Here is an 18,961-nt window from a genome sequence, read left to right as displayed (position 1 = left end):
TGGACTCTTCAAAATAAAAGCCCAGTCAGTGTAAATGTGTGAATAGCAGAAGTTATTTAACTTGTGAAAAATAGGAGCAAAAGTTGTTCATATTTGTGTTGTATACATTGTAAATACACAACAGAATTAAAGTACCTCAACATTTTAAAAATATTGTGCAAAACTACAATGTTCCCGCTCTGATTTTGGGTTATTTCTCAAAGTCATTAAATAAATAAATAAATACTTTAGAGTCCCATAAGTGTCAGAAGTAATCTGACAGCAGCCTTAATGTCACACTCAGTTGAAACCTGGGGTAAAAGGATTTGTTCTCCAGCAGAATCCCAATGGTTTGTGGGCAGGAAGTGAATTTAGTTGGATCTCCATCAGGGAGTCCTGTCGTCTCTCTTTGTCCTCGGGCAACTTTGCTTTCAAGGTGTATTTCCTCTAAAACGATGTTCCATTGTTTGCCAACAGGTTTCACATTTCAGCACAAACCCTCCCGTGTGTTTGGGTCCTTTGTCTTCCCTGAAGCACTCTGTTTGTTAAAAGCGCTTTATCGCTAAATTTGACTTGGCACATCTTGTCAGGACAGACCGCGGCTGATGAGACTCTCGACCTGCAGATAAAACATCCATTAAGTGGCTTGTCTGGGCCGATTCTGGGCTCTTACCCTATTAGCATATTGTTAGCCATTAGCTGGATGGTCTGCAGCAATGGATGCACTTGCTGCCATTGTGCAGCAGTCATCACGCCATAAAGAACCACCTCTCACTCTGCTGCCGTGCTAAATGACGTCCAAGACATCGTAATGCTCGCTGGCTGTCTTCCGCCAGACCATTCAAACGACCGCTAAAAGCCCGGTGAGGGAGGGAGGGGGGAGGCAAAAAAGGGCCAAAATGCAAAATTAATGGAAATTACATTAGATTCAGCTCATGCTCCTCACTGTGTAAATTATGCCCCAAAATGGACTCTCTGGCCCGACTGTTGGCTCCAATTTGTGAGGCCATACCTCACGGTGGCTCGTCTTGTCCTTCCCCTCTCTCTTTAATCCAATCACGGCCACACTGGATGTTATTTATTTGTTTATTTATTTATTTTCGAAGGATGTAACCGATTCTTATCAGGGCAGAAGTGGGGCCTTCTTCCTGGTGAAACGGTGACTAACGTCCAGCCATCGATCCGTCAGTTCGTCTGCGGTGGAGGGTGATGCTTCTGGTGATAGACGTGTTTGAGTGTGTGGGTGTGTGTGGGTGTGTGTGGGTGTGTGTGTGTGTGTGTGTGTGTGTGTGTGTGTGTGTGTGTGTGTGTGTGTGTGTGTGTGTGTATAGATAAGAGTGTTTAGTTTATGGAGCCTACTGGAGTCAATAGTGCAAATATGGTTGTGTTTATGATTGAAGGATAGTGATTTAATGTGAACACATGAGGCCTTTTAACATTAGTTTGAGCTGATTGATGTTTTATTGTTTTAATTGTATTCGTATTAAACATTTTTGGACCCTTTCAAACCTTCCCATTAAGTGCTTCTGCTTTTCTGTAATGTCTATGATCGTAAAAGCATTCGGCAAAATGCCTAAAATGTAAATCCACAACACTTCTCTCATTGGAAGATGTATTTTGTTATGCATTTCAGTTCCAGGTCTTTTAGCTCTGCAGTACATTAGGATTTATGATCTCAGTAATGGCTTCAATTATTTAACTCCTCAGAGTTTCTGAGTGGATGTTGTTGGTCTCATTTAGTCCATCATTCATTTTGTTTTTGGCAGGGTAACACACCCTCTAATTTAACCTTCTTAAACTTTTTGTGCAGGAGACATCTTCAGACACAACATGCAGGAAACTCAACCTGGTCTGAAAACGTTGCAAAAGTTTTGGAGTTGCTGCAAACGAGATTGTGAGGTCGTAGTTAGTTTTTAAAAATGGAGTGCAAACACCTTAAAGGTAGGGTTTGTAACAATGGAGAAACCAGCTCGAGTGCGCTAGAATTTGAAAGTACGCTGCCGAAAAAAATCTGCCCCTTCCTTCAGATTTCCTTCCAGAGCCCCTCCTCCAACACACACGAACGCGCACATGACCAATGAGGGCACGAGATAAGTTTGTGCACAGATGGAAGGCTGACAGGCAGGTAGGCCATCCAGTTATTTTAGCCGCAAAGACAATCTAGTTCATTTAAACATAAAGTCTAACCACGGTCGCTCTCTGCGTCTATCACTAACATACGGCCCAATTCCAATCAGGCCTCTCCGACCTCCATGTGAACAAAGCGGGAAGTGAGAAGAAACAGATTGGATTGGATTTAGGCCTCTCCTGTCTGCAGCTCTTTATCCAAAGAAATTAGGAGAGCCGCTCTCACCAAAAGGCGTTTAACTTCGAACTATCTGTTTGATGGAGGCATCATTGGATTCAGTGGAGTGTGTGTGTGTGTGTGTGTGTGTGTGTGTGTGTGTGTGTGTGTGTGTGTGTGTGTGTGTGTGTGTGTGTGTGTGTGTGTGTGTGTGTGTGTGTGTGTGTGTGTGTGTGTGTGTGTGAGAGAATAAGTTGGGGACTATTTTCTACGGCAGATTGGTCCAAATTTGGTCTGCAAGTGAGTATTTCTGGGAGCAGGATGGGGTGTGTTCTGGATAGAGGCTAAGACCCCCTACTGTCAACCTATCTGTTGAGCTTTATGTATTTAAAAATACAATGAGCAAATGTTTTGTTCAATACTGATGTTCAGTTTCATAAAGTATGAGAAAGCTGATGTAATATTTTCTTCACTTTGCGAGTCTGTGATGTTCTGTGTACTGATTCTTAACTTTAATGGCTTTGTTACTCGTTCCCCCCTCAACCAATCAATCAAAGTTTATTTATAGTCTAATATCACACATATTACATTTGTCTCAGTGGACTCTACAGTTAGTACAGATTATGAATAAGCCACCCCCTTTTGTTCTCCTTCTCCTCACTGCTCAGGAACACCTGATCAGCTCCTGGCTCCGCCTCTGCTGAGCGTGATCAGGTGTTCCTGATTCAAGATTCAAGGCTTTATTGTCATTCGAACATAGTGTAGATATGTCAATGAAACACGTAGGTCACAGGCTCCTCCAAAAGTGCAACATATGATCTCCACTAATCAAGTGACTGCAGCAGTCATTATCTTTGGTCAGGATTTAACTCTCATGTCGTCATGTCTTTTTGTTTATTCTCGATAAGGATGTGAACCGGCAACCCTTCAGTTCAAAGACCAAGTCCCTACAGACTGAGCCCTGACTGCAAGGTTATCTGCAGCTAGTATTTTTGTCTGTATTATTCTGACTTGTGTTTCATCAGATGGCCCATTTTAAATCACTCCTGCTAATGTGAAGTAGAGGCCTGAAAACATCTGAAAGTTGAACCTGTTGAGGAACAAGGCAATACAACAGCTGACCACTAGGTGGCGGTGTCGGACCAGTTAGAGATACTCATATCAGTTTTTGTTGTTTTTCTCAGGGATATAAAAGTTCTAGATAACTAATGTTGGCTTCTTAATGTTTTATATGTAATCCCAACTTCAAACTGGATAATATTACATTCTTTAAATGGCTTAGAAATATGACAAAGGAGAAATATTTCAATATTTCTCCTTTTCAATCTTTGAGCAGCTTTTCTCTCACTGATTGTGCTGTTATGTTAAATGTTTGTTGTTTGTGTTTCATGTATTGTGTCTGGATACTTGTCTGTTGATGTTGGACATGGAGCTGCTGTGACGCAAGTCAAATTTCAGACTTGATCTGACAAATGAAGTAATATCGTAATATCGTATCGTATTTGCCCTAAAAATGTAGTCATAAGAGCTGTTTGTGTCTTTATATCATGGTGAAGTTCAAGAAAGAAGATTTGTTGCAGTTGTTCTCAGTGGAGCGTAACGTGGCTACTGCTGTCCAATCTGGCATCTCAACGTTTAATATTTTGCATACAAACTGAAAGATACAAAATAATTTAAAAGGGTAAGTAGCTGGAAAAACAGAAAGAAATCCCCAAAAATGCTGCCTTTTCTAAATCAAAAAATCATCCCTGAACCCTTAATAAATACCTTTTGCAGTTTTTAAATGATCTCATAATTTAATTTATTAATGACACTGTGATTCATGGAGAGAGAAAAGTGGACAAGTGAAAACAAAAACTCAAATGTTTTGGGTGGTGATATATATTTCTCAATGTTTACAAATAACTATGTTTTTTTTAAATGCGGCATAGTACATTACAATTTTTTTTTCAGAGAGCAAAATAAATATATTGCACTTAAAAATCATCAAAACACAATCTCGTTCGGTGTCATATCATGGCATACAAAATAAAACGTTTTCATGTAAAAACAAAAAAGGGAGATTATTCTCAGTGGTGAAGGGGGAGGGGGAGGGGCTTATGGTTACACTGATGATATTAACACTCGGTTCTGTCACACAAAGCTCAGGTAAAAGATAAATTAGGAGACGTCCTCAATGAACAGATTGGATAAAACGAGCTGCTTGCACATGAGTGATTATGCAAGGGGTCAGAAGAGCATATATGTCCATATTCAACTTCTGGCTTCATATGATGTGAGAAATGTGGCAAACTGTGACATTAACAGTGTTTGTGAAACCCAAATGTATACATTAGTTATAACCCAGCACAGAGAAAGGTCTTCATCGTCCATAAAGCAGTCATAAATCAACACGACGTCCCATTCCTGATGCTTCCAGGATGCAACAAGCCCAAATATGTATGGATTTGTTTCTTTGGATTTTTTTCACGGCCAAAAATCTGCACCAGAACCAGATATCTTGTCTAATATTTTGTCCGTCAAAGTGAGATTTTCCCCTGTAGGAACATTATTGGAAGTTGTTTTGAAATCTATATTGTCATTTTCTAGCAAAAGTCCTGGAATAAAACTTGATGTCTGACAGAAAACTGATATTGTGGGGGTTTAGACAGATGATCATACATTCAATAGAAATTTGCCACCTTAACTTCTTGGATGTTATCATCTGGACATGCTATTTTCTGATATGTGACAGACTCTAATCAGAAAAGCACCAGAGGAATAATAAGTGAAGTGGGACAAAAGTGGCAACATGGACAGTGTTTTTATGAATAACATCTCTGCAAATTGTTGTCATTTATCAGCCGACAAACACAGATATATCCGTCTCTAGTTTTTAGGATTCATTTATAGACAGTGAGACGAAGAGATGTAGAGTTTTTGATCATGAGCTACTTGATTTAAAATGTGGTGCTTCACATGGTGTAACTTGTATTTCTTCATATCTCTTAAATAAATGACTCCCCCCAGTGAGCTGCCGTTTGTATGCACCTGCACCGGTAATGAGTGTCACCACTTGCCTTTAGTAGCCTGCATGTTTTAAATGAGAGAAGAGAGCCATTACTTCCAGGTGCAGACGCTCTGTCCTCGCTGTGCTGCAGCCATGAATCAGAGCGCTAACAGCGAGCGCGAGCGCTAACAGCGAGCGCTAACAGGCTGAGGCCACACATGGCTACAGAAACACTGGGATGTTTCACACTCATGCTGCTGTCTGTTTGCAATAAAAACATCAAGTCACGCTGCTGTTACCCTTCAAATGTTTATGCACATTAAAAGAGATTTCAGTCAGGATGAATTAAAGCCTTTTTGTTTTCCTAAAGCCCAGAGGAAACACATTTATGGCCCCGGAAGTTAAATCGGACTTCTTGAAACCTGATGATTTAAAAACACATTGTGTAGTTGACTCCATCTTAATTAAGGCCCAGTCACACCAGCAGTAACTCCCACAGCAAACGCATGTGGCGTGAGGGCCATTAGAGCATTTTGACGGGGGAAAATAATATAAATACATGATTTTATGGAAGTTGTTTGACATATCAGAGCCACTTCTTGAACCATTTGTTTTTCATATAAATAAATAAGTTATACTATAGTCTCCAAGGTTTTTGATTTATCCGTCTCTTGTAGCTTCAGTAACATCGCCATTGTGGGGACAGTTTGCCATCGGTCATTGTCAACGTGTTCTGAGGAATAACTGCAGGAAAATCATTCTGAATCATCCACAGATTTGATATAAATTAATAGATTTTGATGTCGTTTTTTTTAATTGTGGTGTGACCGAGCCTTTAAAGCACACAAAGAGCCTTCACCCTGTTGCAGGTTAGAGCTTATTCATCCCATAATATTCCATATAAAGTCCCCCAGCGTGTTTCTACTGCGGTCAGCATGCGTCCTTTGAATATTTTCTTTTAGCAATCTACAGAGAGGATTTCCCTACGAGTAAATGTTGCATTAATGCATTTGAACAGACATTATTTTCAACTGAGCGAGGAGCTGTACATATGGCTGGCTTTCTATAAAACAGAGAAAAGCTGAGAGTCTGCGACGCTGAAATGTCCTCAGTGTCCAACAAACTGCAACAAGTCCTCTTCTTAGGTTGCTTTATTACAGGATCACACAGCTTAATAAATGTCCTTTGAGGGATTAGTTTGTCTTCTCCTTTTCGTCTGTAAAGCCTCGTGGACCCTTCAGAGGGTCTTCTAAATATTGTTCAATTGAGTTTCAAGGTGAGCATCCACTTTCTGTTCTTCACGGGCCAAAACCAAACACGCCCCACTGTACAGTCTTAGGTTGTTTTGAGGTCGTTTGTACAATGTCAGTAAAGCGTTCGTAGAAACACGAGGCGCCACGGCCCTTTTTTTTTCTTTCATCATCAGAACGCCAAATCCCCTTCCTCTCGCTCGCTAAACTATTTACACAGACCAGGGGGAAAGGTACAAACAGGATGAGGAGTGGTGAGTGGAGGGATAACTGCTTTCTCTGGGGTGTTGAGGTGAAGATGGGTCGTCTCCTCCCCCAGGACGGAGTCATACGAAGGGCGTCATGACGGTGGAGGGGTGCCGCAGCCCCTGGATGGCGGCGTACGGCCCCTGCTGGAAGTAGTGGTGGTAGCGGGGCATGTGGAAGGAGGGGAAGGAGGGCCCGCTGCCCTGCAGAGCGCCGGGGGTCAGGGGCATGCCCAGCCGGCTGTAGGGGGGGAGGGAGCCCTGGATGGGGTGCGGCAGGGAGCCGGAGCCCATGGCCGACAGAGACTGTGGGTGCTGGAAGCCGGAGAAACCAGAGGCAGAGGTGACCCAGGAGCTCAGGGAGAGGTTGTCTGAGGCGGAGAACGCTGAGCCTGCAGGAGGAGACAGGTATTAGGGTGGAAGTGGCTAACTGAAGGCTTTTAAAGATATTGAAGTGACCCTAACCCTGTATATATTGATTGTTGTGCTTTTGTTTTAATATGTGCATATGTATAAATGTTGATTGTGTATATATAGGAATTACATATTTGTATTTTTGTATTCGGTATTGTGGGAAACGGTATTTCGATCTCTCTGTCTGTACACACAAACTGAAAGATTGACAATAAAGTTGACTTTGACTTTTAAGAGGACACATTCTGCTCATTTTCAGGTGGTATATTTAGTGTCTCTAATGGGACATGTCTCCGTGCTTTAATGTTCAAAAAGCTCTTTATTTTTCTCATACTGCCTCTTTTCACCCTCTGTCTGAAACCAGAGCCCAGTCTGCTGATTAGCTGGCCAGCTCTGTTCTGATTGGACAACCGCTTAGATATGTCCCGCCCCTTAGCCCATCGCTTACAATGTGTTGGAGCAGTAGCCAATAGAAGTGCGAGTTTTGCATAGTGATGTCACTATTTTACAAACGCAAACAAAGGAGTCTAATGGGAGCGTTTCAGGCAGGGGGGGGGGAGAGAAGCTCCTTCTGGAGGGAACTTTGAGATTTTAGCCCGTGCAGACCATTTACATGCACACAAACCTATATAACAATACATGAAAGGGAAACCCCAAAAAAGCATAATAGGGTCTCTTTAAATAAAAACTCTATGACTAAAAACTGAATTGAACTCAAAATCGATCTGGTTAATATTCAAATCATTATCAAAAGTTCCAACAAGGTGTGCTGTGTGGCCTAGCATTACTATACTTGTGGGGACCTAAATCTGTTTACACAGTCACGTGTGGGGACTCTCCTCCCTTATGGGGACAAATTGGAGGTTCCCATGAGAGGAATTATTAATTTTAGGCTGAAGACTTGGTTAGGGTTAGGGTTAGGGTTATATGTGTTGGTTATGGTTAAGGTAAGGATAAGTCTCCAGGAAATGCATGTAAGTCAATGTAATTACTTCTGAAGTGATGTATACATGGTATGTGTGTGTGTGTGTGTGTGTGTGTGTGTGTGTGTGTGTGTGTGTGTGTGTGTGTGTGTGTGTGTGTGTGTGTGTGTGTGTGTGTGTGTGTGTGTGTGCGCTCTTACCTCTGTTGTGTATGCTCAGTCCGTCCTCACTCATGTTCTCCTCGTCTCCGGCGTAGGTCCTGATCGGCGACCGGGCGTACGAGTGCTTGTGGATCAGATTCTCAACACTTTCCCTGCAGCAAAAGCCGAAGAGAGAGCCCCAAAATAAATCTCTTTGCTTCTGTTGTAGGGATTCATGCACCCCAAAACAAATAACACATATTCTTGTTCATGAGGATTTTCACAGCAGATAATTGTGGAATATGAATTCGACATGAGCACCTGCATTTTTACTTCTAAAATGTGTATACAAATATTTGCTACGAGAATTAAATTTGAATACAATTATTGTCTTGCAGTTCCAGCATTACAATTTTCTTCATTATTTGTACCTTTAATTATCAATTAATTTAGCTTTAAAACATCCGAGCCACAATAAAAATAACGTTTACCAACTTCGTCTGTGTTTGCACATTTTTAGTTGTCTGATATGTGTGTGTCCATGCTGTGTGTAGTTGTTGTCATATTTGTACAGACTGTGTGTGTGTGTGTGTGTGTGTGTGTGTGTGTGTGTGTGTGTGTGTGTGTGTGTGTGTGTGTGTGTGTGTGTGTGTGTGTGTGTGTGTGTGTGTGTGTGTGTGTACTATCCCCACAAAGTCCATTAGCTCATTTGAGTCTTGTCAGATAGCACTTCTCAAACACAGTGACACAAATTGTTGGGGGAGGCAGTGGGCACGTGTGTGTGTGTGAGTGTGTGACAGGCAAGTGGTCTGCGTCATAAGAGCCATGCGTCCACATTAGCAGCCCCCCCTCCCTCTGCAGCTCCAATTAGGTTAGGAAAGTGCAATATCTGTCAGCAGAGGAGTACAAATGTGTGTGTTTTTATCAGCGTCGGGCCCCTCCGGCACAGAGGCCACAGCGAACTCCCACAATGCACAAGGGGCGAGGGGAGAGGAAGAGGGGGGGCTGCATGCTGGTTTCTATCAGTCACTGCAGCCAATTGAGTTACAGTGTGTTTTAGTGCAGTGGCCGACTCCAGACTAATGTGATTTCTGCAGCTCCCCGAAGATCAATTGATCAGGTCTAATTCACAGCCCTCAAAAAGAGAAAGACACAGAAGAAGAAGAAGAAGAGGAGGGGGTGGGAGGAAGAGGAGGGGGGGGGGGGGGGGTGTCTGGATCTCAGATTTGGACGTCTCTGCTTCAAATTGTTCGATTGAGGGAAATGAGCAGATGGTTTGATTTTGTCAGCTGATTTTGGCCGTAGTGCCGGAATCAGGAATTACGAGAAGTGTGTGTTTTGGCAGCGTCAATAAAAATCCTTTGGACGGGGATTTGTAACTGTGTGTGTGTGTGTGTGTGTGTGTGTGTGTGTGTGTGTGTGTGTGTGTGTGTGTGTGTGTGTGTGTGTGTGGCCTCGCATTACTATACTTGTGGGGACCTAAATCTGTTTACACAGTCACGGGTGGGGACTCGCTTCCCTTATGGGGACAAATTGGAGGTCCCCATGAGGGGAATCATTAATTTTAGGGTGAAGACTTGGTTAGGTTTAGGGTTAGGGTTATATGTGTTGGTTAGGGTTAAGGGTTAGGACAAGTCTCCAGGAAATGCATGTAAGTCAATGTAATGTCCCCTGAAGTGATGTATACATGGTGTGTGTGTGTGTGTGTGTGTGTGTGTGTGTGTGTGTGTGTGTGTGTGTGTGGCATCGATTTGTTATGCACAATACGGTACAGTACGTAAAACAGCATGAACTTAATAGAGAATAAATGGAGAGACAAAGAAAAGACAAAGACAAGGGTGATTCAATAAAGTGAAGTAGAAGAGATATACAAGATGGAGAGCTGACGTGGAGGAAAGATAAGAAAGGAAAGAAAGAAGGAGAAGGGAAGACATCATATATGATACAGGAGGATGGGATGAAGATAAGGAAAAAACACAAAATAAAGAAGTTGAAGACCGGAAGAGAGGAAAAATAAAAAACATATCGAAGAAGGTAAACGTTTGGATAAAACTAGAGAGAAAGAAAACACTCAAAACAAGACAAGAAAAATGTAAAGGACAAAAGAATAAATAAAAAAAGGAAGAATGAGGGAGACGACCGGGTCAGAAGGAATGGCAAGAGTCAAAGACAGAGGGAGGAAGGACAGGCCGGGGGAAAGAGAAGAAAGGAAAGCAGGAACAGAAATAAAAGGAAAGAAACAAGATACAAAAGATAGAAAATATGGAAAGAGGTAAAAAAAAACGAAGAATGTAAAAGAAAAAATGACTATTGAGGAAAGAAGGAAAGAAAGACACATAAACACGGTAGCTTCTGTAAAGCAGCGGTCTCACACACACACACACACTCTTGTATCTTATCGTGAGTAAACACACGGCGCAGGACCCAGAATCCCCTGTACCTCTCCATGTCCGTCAGCCGCGAGGAGTCCCGGAAACCTTTGGCGAACGGGTTGCTGTCGATCTTCAGTTTGGTGATCTGGGAAACACCGGAGCGTAAATGTGTCGCCTTTATTTCAAAAAACATTCTGTTTCTGAGTTTTCTCCCGCCCCAACACGCTGCTCCCTGCAGCTCGGCTCTCTTTACAAACACAACAGAGCTCAGGGTTTAAAGATATGTATTAACTTTGATACTTACTGTCCTTTTTGTATTTCCATTGACTTCTCAATACTCTACAACATTTTCAAAGCCTATATTGAACTTTTTAAATACTTGACCCAATTACTTTGATATAATTAAAAGCTACTCTACGTGTCTTGAAGCTTCTCCTTTTAAATGGGAAACGAAAGCAGTGTTTACAAGTTGATCCAAAGAAGAAGAGAAGGCATTGCCCTTCCCATCACTCACCAGCTGGTTCTGATAGGCCGTGACGGCGGTGAAGACGGTCTCCGTGAAGACGAAGGTGCGAAACTCCTCCGACTTGAGGTTGAGTAGCGAGGCGGTGTGGTCCTTCTTCTTGATGATGTGGACCCGAGGCTGGTACTTGTGCATGGAGTTCAGGATGATCTGCAGGAGGACAAGCGGGGCAAGAATGAATGACGGTCAATGGGAAACGTGGACGGGTCAACAGCGAAGGTGAGGGTCAAGGTGTAGAAAAAGGTGGCATGAATCCTGTGTTCATCACGTTTTGGTTATGACACATGTATCATTGTTACGTAATTAGCTTGAAGGCATCCCACTGGGCTTTGGGGGAAAAGGAAGGTTGTTTTCACCGTTTTATAGACTCACTAAACAATGGAAAACATGTTGAGACAATACATGAGAATTCATCCTGTTGACATACAAACAATCTGAAGGCTTTACTCAAGGATTGTTCAGACATTATCCAACAACATTAAAAGGATAAAGTGCATATTTGATTATTTAAACACATTTAAAAGCCACCATTTAGTTTAAGAAGTCTTTAAAGTGCTGCTTAATATTGTTGATTTGAATGCCAACGTTTTAATGAAAACTGGGCGAACTCAAGCTGCTGATGAAGATCATGGGATGTGATCAGAAGCACCAGAATGCCCCTTGCACCCATATTAATTAACGTTAAAAAATGTTGTTCTGGTTTTTTTAATTTTATATTTCACATTTTATATGAATTTATTTTTGGTATAAAAATGTGTTTGTTCAAACAAGCAGCTTAAGTAAAATATTGACTTTATTAAATATGAATATTCACTATCTGGATAAGGGATTTACAGTAAAGCCTTTTTTTGTTCGATGTGCTCTTTGTTTGTTTTGGTTTCTTCCCTGTGAACATCAGGAGCTATTTTTGGACTGGTTATAAAACTCTTTAAGATAATAATCACCTTGTTTTTCAGGCTGTGTCTAACGGCTAATTCATGGATAAACTTCAGATGTTTTTGGTTCTGAAATGTTTTCCTGCTCCCTGCTTGTGCTTGGCGTGGTGCCTTCAGGGAAAGGAGGATTAGAGGAGCGACTTGGTCTTGACAGGCGAGTAATTATAAAGTCCCGAGGGCTTTGAACCTGACACAGAGACAAAGCTTTGCAATGGAAACTCTATTTCTGTAAGATACTTTAAAAAAATGTTTTCACAAGCAATTTGGTCGATATCCAGAATTCAACTGACATATTTTAGTAAGTCAGAAATTGAAACAAAAACGTTTGAAGTCCTAAACACAAATAAAACTAATAGTCATTTTAAGTACAGTTGTATACAAAGCTCAAATATAAGCAGGCACAAGGTATTGCCTTTCTGGTATAATGCAGCCATCTTAATGTATTTTCACAATGTTTCCAGAGGTGGGAAATAGTACTGTAGTACCCAATTTTGAGGTACTTGAGTATTTCCATTTAATGCTACTTTGTACTTCTACTCTACTACATTAATATGGGAAATAATGTAATTTTACTCCACTACATTTATTACACAGCGTTAGCTAAATGCATCTATAAAAAACTAGTTGACTAACTCCACAAAATAGTCAAATTATTTAAATATTTTACAAAAATGAAATCAGAACTTTGTTAATAAAAAGATTATTGATGAAACATTATCTATAGCCTACATGTCACATATAGTATGAATGTAATTATACACACACATCAAAGCCATTTTTCTGCATGATTACTTTTTATACTTTAAGAACAATTTGCTGATTTTGTACTTTTACTGAAGTAAGATTTTGAATTCAGGACTTAAAGCACTGGCATAATTACAGACAGTAATATAGGCCTATTGTAAAAACATATGCATTGGTTTTACAGCCTACGTGACGCGGATTTATTACTTGAATGGCGACTGACTGACTGATTTAGATCGTGTGCGTTAGTGTGTTAACAAAGACAGAGTAAAGAGTAACACGCGCTCACATGTCCGTGTTGGTCCAGCTCGTTGTTCGTCAGTTTCACTTTCTCGAAGGAAACCATTTGCTTCACGAGCTGCTCTCCGGTGAACGGGGAGTCCGGGTGCACGTACAACCTGAGGAGTGAGAATAAGAAAAAACCCCGTCACATTCTCAACTGTGATTGGCTGAGCGGTGTTCGCTAACCAATCAACGCACAGCTGGGAAAAAAGGCTAGTAAGAAAAGTATAATTCACCCAGCAACCGCGTTCCATATGATCGTTAAATATTGGAGAAATATTTAATTTATAGTTTTAAATTATTTTCGAGGTTATTGGTTATAGGTTACATTGCATGGCTGCAGGACAAATCAACATATTTTGTTATGATTTACAAATTAAAGAATTAGCGTATATAAATGTAAATTCAAAATAAGCATTAGACCGTAATTATTAGTCTACACTCAATCATAAATCCGCTTTTCCCCAGAAATGTATTAAATAATGTATTAAAAATAACCCTTTTAATAGTTGCCTAATTTAATAACTTCTCAGTCTTATATATTTGGACATCACGTCCCTCAATATAACCCAAGACACAAAACTGGAATCATTTCAAATTTCAAATGTATATAGTAGGCCTAACTTATTTTTGCTAGGCTTAAAATGGTCGAATTTGAGAATCCTATTGACTCTAAAACCTGCAAATGATCCGAAGAAAATACCGAGGACATGACCTCACTGTCATTGCCTGGATTAATAGCAAATACGACTTCATCTGGCCTATTGTTGAATTGACATCTTCATGACATCAATCAGCATGGCATGAATGTTCCCAGATGCTTCCTGGTAAACAATTACATTATTTCATCGGTCTCCATTAGCTCTTTGCTCTCCAGTTTTCTATATGGCCCACATGTTGTTCAATAAAAACGATGACTAGCGTGTCTATCTGTCAGGTACATAAACTAAATTAAAAGATGATATAACCTTGACACTTTAAAAACAGTCATTGATGTTCACAGTCTGTATTTTCTACGGTGGGCCATGACAGGTGTCCCAGTTTGTGTCCCGGTGAGAGGGTGTACCTGGCGGGCAGAGGAGGGTCGGCCTTGCCGGCCACCAGCCAGGAGGACCGGTGGTAAGCGTACCGGTACCGCTTGTTGTCCACCGGGACGATGTCCATCAACACGATGTACTTGGAGTCCTGGTCCACCCCGGAGAAAGACACCCGGATGGTGGGGAACATCCTCCTGATGGAGAGGAGACAGGTGTTATTTGTATTATTGTGATGTAGGCTATATGGTCATGTTGCTTACTTGAAACTACTGAAAAACATCCAATTGCCCCCATTTCCTCTCCCGGAGAATACAATAGCCACAAAGAATATTTTTGGTTTCTTTGATTTTCATTTATTTCTTATTCAATGTTTTTTATTTCCTAAATGTTATTTCCAAGCCCGAATAAAATCGGTGGAGGAAAAAGCCCCTTCTAAAATCTTTGTCTATTTTTGTTATGTTGTTGCCTTGAAATTAATTAGAAATGTAAAATAAAAAAACACAGTGAGGATCCAATAAATTAACTACCATGTGTATTTATTCTAACTGAATGCACACACCCCTTTTCGTTGCTAAAACTGCATGACATTATTTATAACAAAACACTCTTGCTTTTACACGTGCAGAAATACAGACCTAATGTTATACTTTTTGAAAAGAATACAAATATACATCTGGCTTCGGCTTTCTATTACATGTATGAATTCACTCATAAGTGCACACTGGTTGAATAAGGCTTTATATGGTCCCATAGCTCGTTGTTTCTCTCAGGACGTTAGGTAGATTAAGGTGTTTATCAGCACGTGAACTCTGCAGTGTGTCCACTGTTCACAGATCTGCTGTCAGAGAGCTGCAGGATTCTTCTAATTTAATATATTTCCAAAGCTGAGGATTGTGACAAAGAACCTGGACACCTCAAGAAGAGAGCAGGCTACATATTTGTGTGCGTTGTTTTTGCATTAAAGCATTCATTCCCCATTTAACGAAAAAATCTGCATAAAGGTTTCGGCCCTTTAAGTAACAGGAACAATTCACTTTTATAAGACTGCATCATACAATAAAGATGTATTTGTAAAGCACTTTAAAACCTCTAGACTAAAGTGCTGTATATAAAATACGAACATCACACAGCTCAACGCACAAGCCATAAAATAAGTAAACATACAAATCAAAAAGGGGGGACAATTATTATTATTATTATTATTATTTTATTATACATTTGTATCTTGCAGACTCTTGGATATATAATAAAGTAACAAAATATTCACAAAAGTCAGTCAAGTAAAATGAAAATGACCTTTTATAAGAATGAATCACATCTGTACACAGACATTTGATTGGTCTACCTTCCGGACTTGGTGATGATCATCTCGGTGCCGAGGTCGTGGAATTTGTCCCACAGCTCTTTGGTCTCGAGGCAGCACGAGATCTTCGCCATCTCCTCGCTCGGGACCCCGGGGTTGGTTGGGATGAGCGGCTCCGTGCACACCGCGGGCACGCTCCCGCTGTAGTCCCCGTGCCCCTCCAGCGAGGACAGGTCCGCGAGGGACTGCTGCGTGCAGGAAGACTTCTCCACAAATTGTTCTTTTTTTTTTAGAAAAAGAAAATAAGCAGAAGTGTGAGGAGGATTTTGGGGGATTTATTGCCAACATGAAGCTCTGATACTTGATGCAATTTATATTTTGTGTGTGTGAGTTGTTGTCTTTTGTATAATGTATATGATGAGTGTTATTTTATTTTATTTGCCAGTGCCCAAGACACATTTCCACTCTATGTTAATTTAATATTTAGTATGCTGAATCTGAAGCTCTGTTTAATCAGATACAAGAGAGTATATCTAATAAAAGGTCTATAGTCTCATGTATTTAGCACATTGTTATTTCTAGATGATCCATGTGCTGTGCCCTGGGTAATGGTAAAAAAAAAGGGAATAACATTTTATGTTTGGTATTTAGGCTACAGCTTTAATGTTCGTCATTAAGGGTAATGAACCACGTGATGCAAATAATAAACGCCGTTGTTTTATTCATCTATAAAACATTTTGCGCATCGCTTAATTTACTTTGATGAAATCCGGCACACTTTGCGCTTCAATAACACATATTGTTCCATATAAGACTTCAATTAATATGAAAAGACATTCACATTGTATTTAATGTTTGCCGAGATCTGCTCCAAAACCCAGTGAGATATATGGGCCTAAAATATCACTATTTATTTTTTGTAAAAATTCAAATGAACCACACAATTCTAATCACATTCCCCCTTCGTGTTTTAAATCATAACTAATGACTGAAAGAACAGAAAAAAATGCAATTTCTTTAATCGAAATAATGAAAAACACACTCCCTTGTAAATATAACAAGCTATATATTTTTGTGTGAAATTATCAGGATTTATTTATTTACTTGTCTGAAGCCTTGACTGTTCCCTTTTTGCAACGTTTTTTTTTTAGCACAATGCATTACTTTATTCGCTTAAAGTATATATATTTATTTAGCTGTCTTATGAATCTACAAGTGTTATCACACTTGTAGATTATTTAAATAGAGAATTGATTGCAGTTTGGTATTTGTTCCTCTCTGTTGTTACATTGGCTGCATGTCTCCACTTAAATACTTCCTTTAACAGTTATAATTGTACGCATAAAATCATCTGATTTTGGCTCAAATGTACTTTATATTTAATTCCGCAAGCCCTCTTCCATGCTCACCCAGAGGCTTGATGGTGTTCTCCTCCGTCTCCTTGTCCTTATTGGGCTTCCCACTGGACATCAGGGCGGCTATGGAGAAAGCATTTGCCCGGGACGAGAGCTGCGGTTTCGGGGACGACGTGTACTCCATATCGGTGATAAGTCTGTGACCAAAATACTCCCCTTTAAATGAAAAATAAATAAATAAATCCTCCAGGGAAAGCTTAACCCCGCCTGCTTTTTCACTCCAAGAGAGAAAAAAGGGAAAATTACGCACAGTTTGTCCTCGCTCTTTACGCACACTCTTCTCGCGTAAATATTCGCCGCTTTGGAAACACTTGTTACTGCCGGGTTGTGAGTCGAGTTGTCGGCTGCATGGTGGAGGAAGAGGCTCTGACTCCACTAACTCTGTCCTGAGGTGCCTGATCTGAAGCTGCTGCTCTTTGGGAAGCTTCAGTCCGAGGCAGCCTCCCCTTATAATTCCCGGCCTCCCTCCAATCACTGCGTCTGTTTCCACGTCACACTCCCACTGTCCCACAGCAGCAGCCAATTACAAATCCTGAAGCTGTCAGGGGCTTTTTATACATGTCAAATTCAAGATTCAAAAGTTTTATTGTCATATGCACAGCTGCTACAGACAGTGTGGATAATGCAATGAACATCTTAAGTCCCATGCTCCTCAAACAATGCAACATGAGACATACGCAAAAAAACAATAGAAAATAGTGCAAGAAGAAACAGACAAGAAACACAATTGTGCAAAAATAATGTTGCAAGACCAATGTAGTAATGCAGAAGAAGTGAACTATATCAATGTAATTTTAAAAAAAAATAGTACAATATGCTTAATGTTGCAGAGAATCACAGAGAGTGGTTTAAGAATAATGACTTCATATGGGGTGATGACAGAGGGGAAATGACTTATGGTAAGAACAATATATTTATTCGGACAATATAAAAGAGGGAAGTAACAAGTGATGGCATGTTCATTACATTCTATTTTTAACTATTTTAAATGTATATATATTTCATTTCTTTCATACTTGCACATTAGTCTTGCACCATTATCTTGCACTATTTTATTTGAACTTTGAGTGAGAATAATGTGTCTTCTTTATATGGGGAAATGATGGTGAGGAAAACATATTAATTTGGACAATAAAAGAGGGAAATAACAAGTGGAATTGACGTCATGTTTGTAGCCCTCTGGTGGACCCCTGGAGGGCCCCAGACCTCATGTTGAGAGTCACTAACCCAAAATGTCAACAGCAGAGATGTTTGCCCAAGATGGAGCTATTTGATAATTAATGGCAGCATGAAGTGATGCTGACAGCTTCACACTCTCATTAAAACACACATTTAATTTTTTAGAATAAGATTAAATATGAACTAAAACCAGAAACCCTCTACTCTGAGTGTCACCAAATAATGTGGGAAAAAAACAGTTTTGTTTAGAAATAAAAACATTTGAGTCACTATAGTCTGGAGGATTTTACCTTTCAACCAACAACTTTCTTACTGCAATGATGCCCAATATACAATAGTGCTTTAGCGTGTCCTGTTCTGTTTATTAATGCAAATAATAGCCTTTTTTTTTTCAAATACAGTGCAGATCAGGCTTAAGATTTAGATTGTATTTATGGGAACTTGGCCAGCAGTATGGGCAACAGTCATTATATGTTAAACATTGTTGCTTATACAATACATCTAATGTACTAATGTTATTCTTAGTGTTATGTTTGTTTAAATATTGTACTTTTTAGAAACTGTTTTAGAAAAATAGCCTGATAAAGTAAAATGCACATATGCCTATTCCATCAGTATTCAATGTAAATGTTGCCTTAGTTTAATGTTATTCCCTAAAATATGTTTTTATCATTGTTTTTATTTTTATGTATGCATGTTTATGTATATGCACCAAAAACACCAAGACAAATTCCTCCTATGAGTTAACCTACTTGGCAACAAACCTCGGTAATCACAGAGGCCTTTCTGATTGGCTGTTTTTTTCCCAGGGTATGTTTTGCAGAGTCGACACAGTAAGGCTTGTTAGATGTTTTGCACAGGAAAACAATGTCATATTAATAGTAGAATAATGAGACAAGCACGTGTTACATTTTTAAAAAACAACAAGGAACAACAACTTTTTCTGT

At 40.0% G+C, this 18,961-nt stretch overlaps 1 protein-coding gene across 3 annotated transcripts; it reads right to left on the bottom strand.

Moving 5' to 3' along the window:
- Positions 1 to 3,888: 3,888 nt before the first annotated feature.
- On the bottom strand, positions 3,889 to 17,239 carry tbx20 (T-box transcription factor 20). Of its 3 annotated transcripts, none has more exons than XM_079691477.1 (8): positions 16,830 to 17,239; positions 15,463 to 15,700; positions 14,147 to 14,311; positions 13,088 to 13,196; positions 11,111 to 11,269; positions 10,611 to 10,741; positions 8,285 to 8,397; positions 3,889 to 7,139 (listed from the first exon to the last, which is right to left on the bottom strand). In XM_079691477.1, exons 1-8 carry the CDS (start codon positions 16,957 to 16,959, stop codon positions 6,829 to 6,831), a joined length of 1,356 nt encoding a protein of 451 aa, XP_079547603.1. In that variant the 5' UTR covers positions 16,960 to 17,239; the 3' UTR covers positions 3,889 to 6,828. The 3 variants fall into 3 exon arrangements, with proteins under 3 accessions (XP_079547603.1, XP_079547604.1, XP_079547602.1); XM_079691478.1 differs by having other exon boundaries at positions 10,665 to 10,741; XM_079691476.1 differs by having other exon boundaries at positions 8,285 to 8,401; positions 10,666 to 10,741; positions 16,830 to 17,105.
- Positions 17,240 to 18,961: the final 1,722 nt, after the last annotated feature.

This window comes from Notothenia rossii (genome assembly GCF_949606895.1).
Source record: "Notothenia rossii genome assembly, chromosome: 7".
Classification (NCBI taxonomy): domain Eukaryota; kingdom Metazoa; phylum Chordata; class Actinopteri; order Perciformes; family Nototheniidae; genus Notothenia; species Notothenia rossii.
The sequence above is the reverse complement of the archived record's forward strand: the minus strand, read 5'-3'. Positions and strand labels throughout refer to the sequence as shown.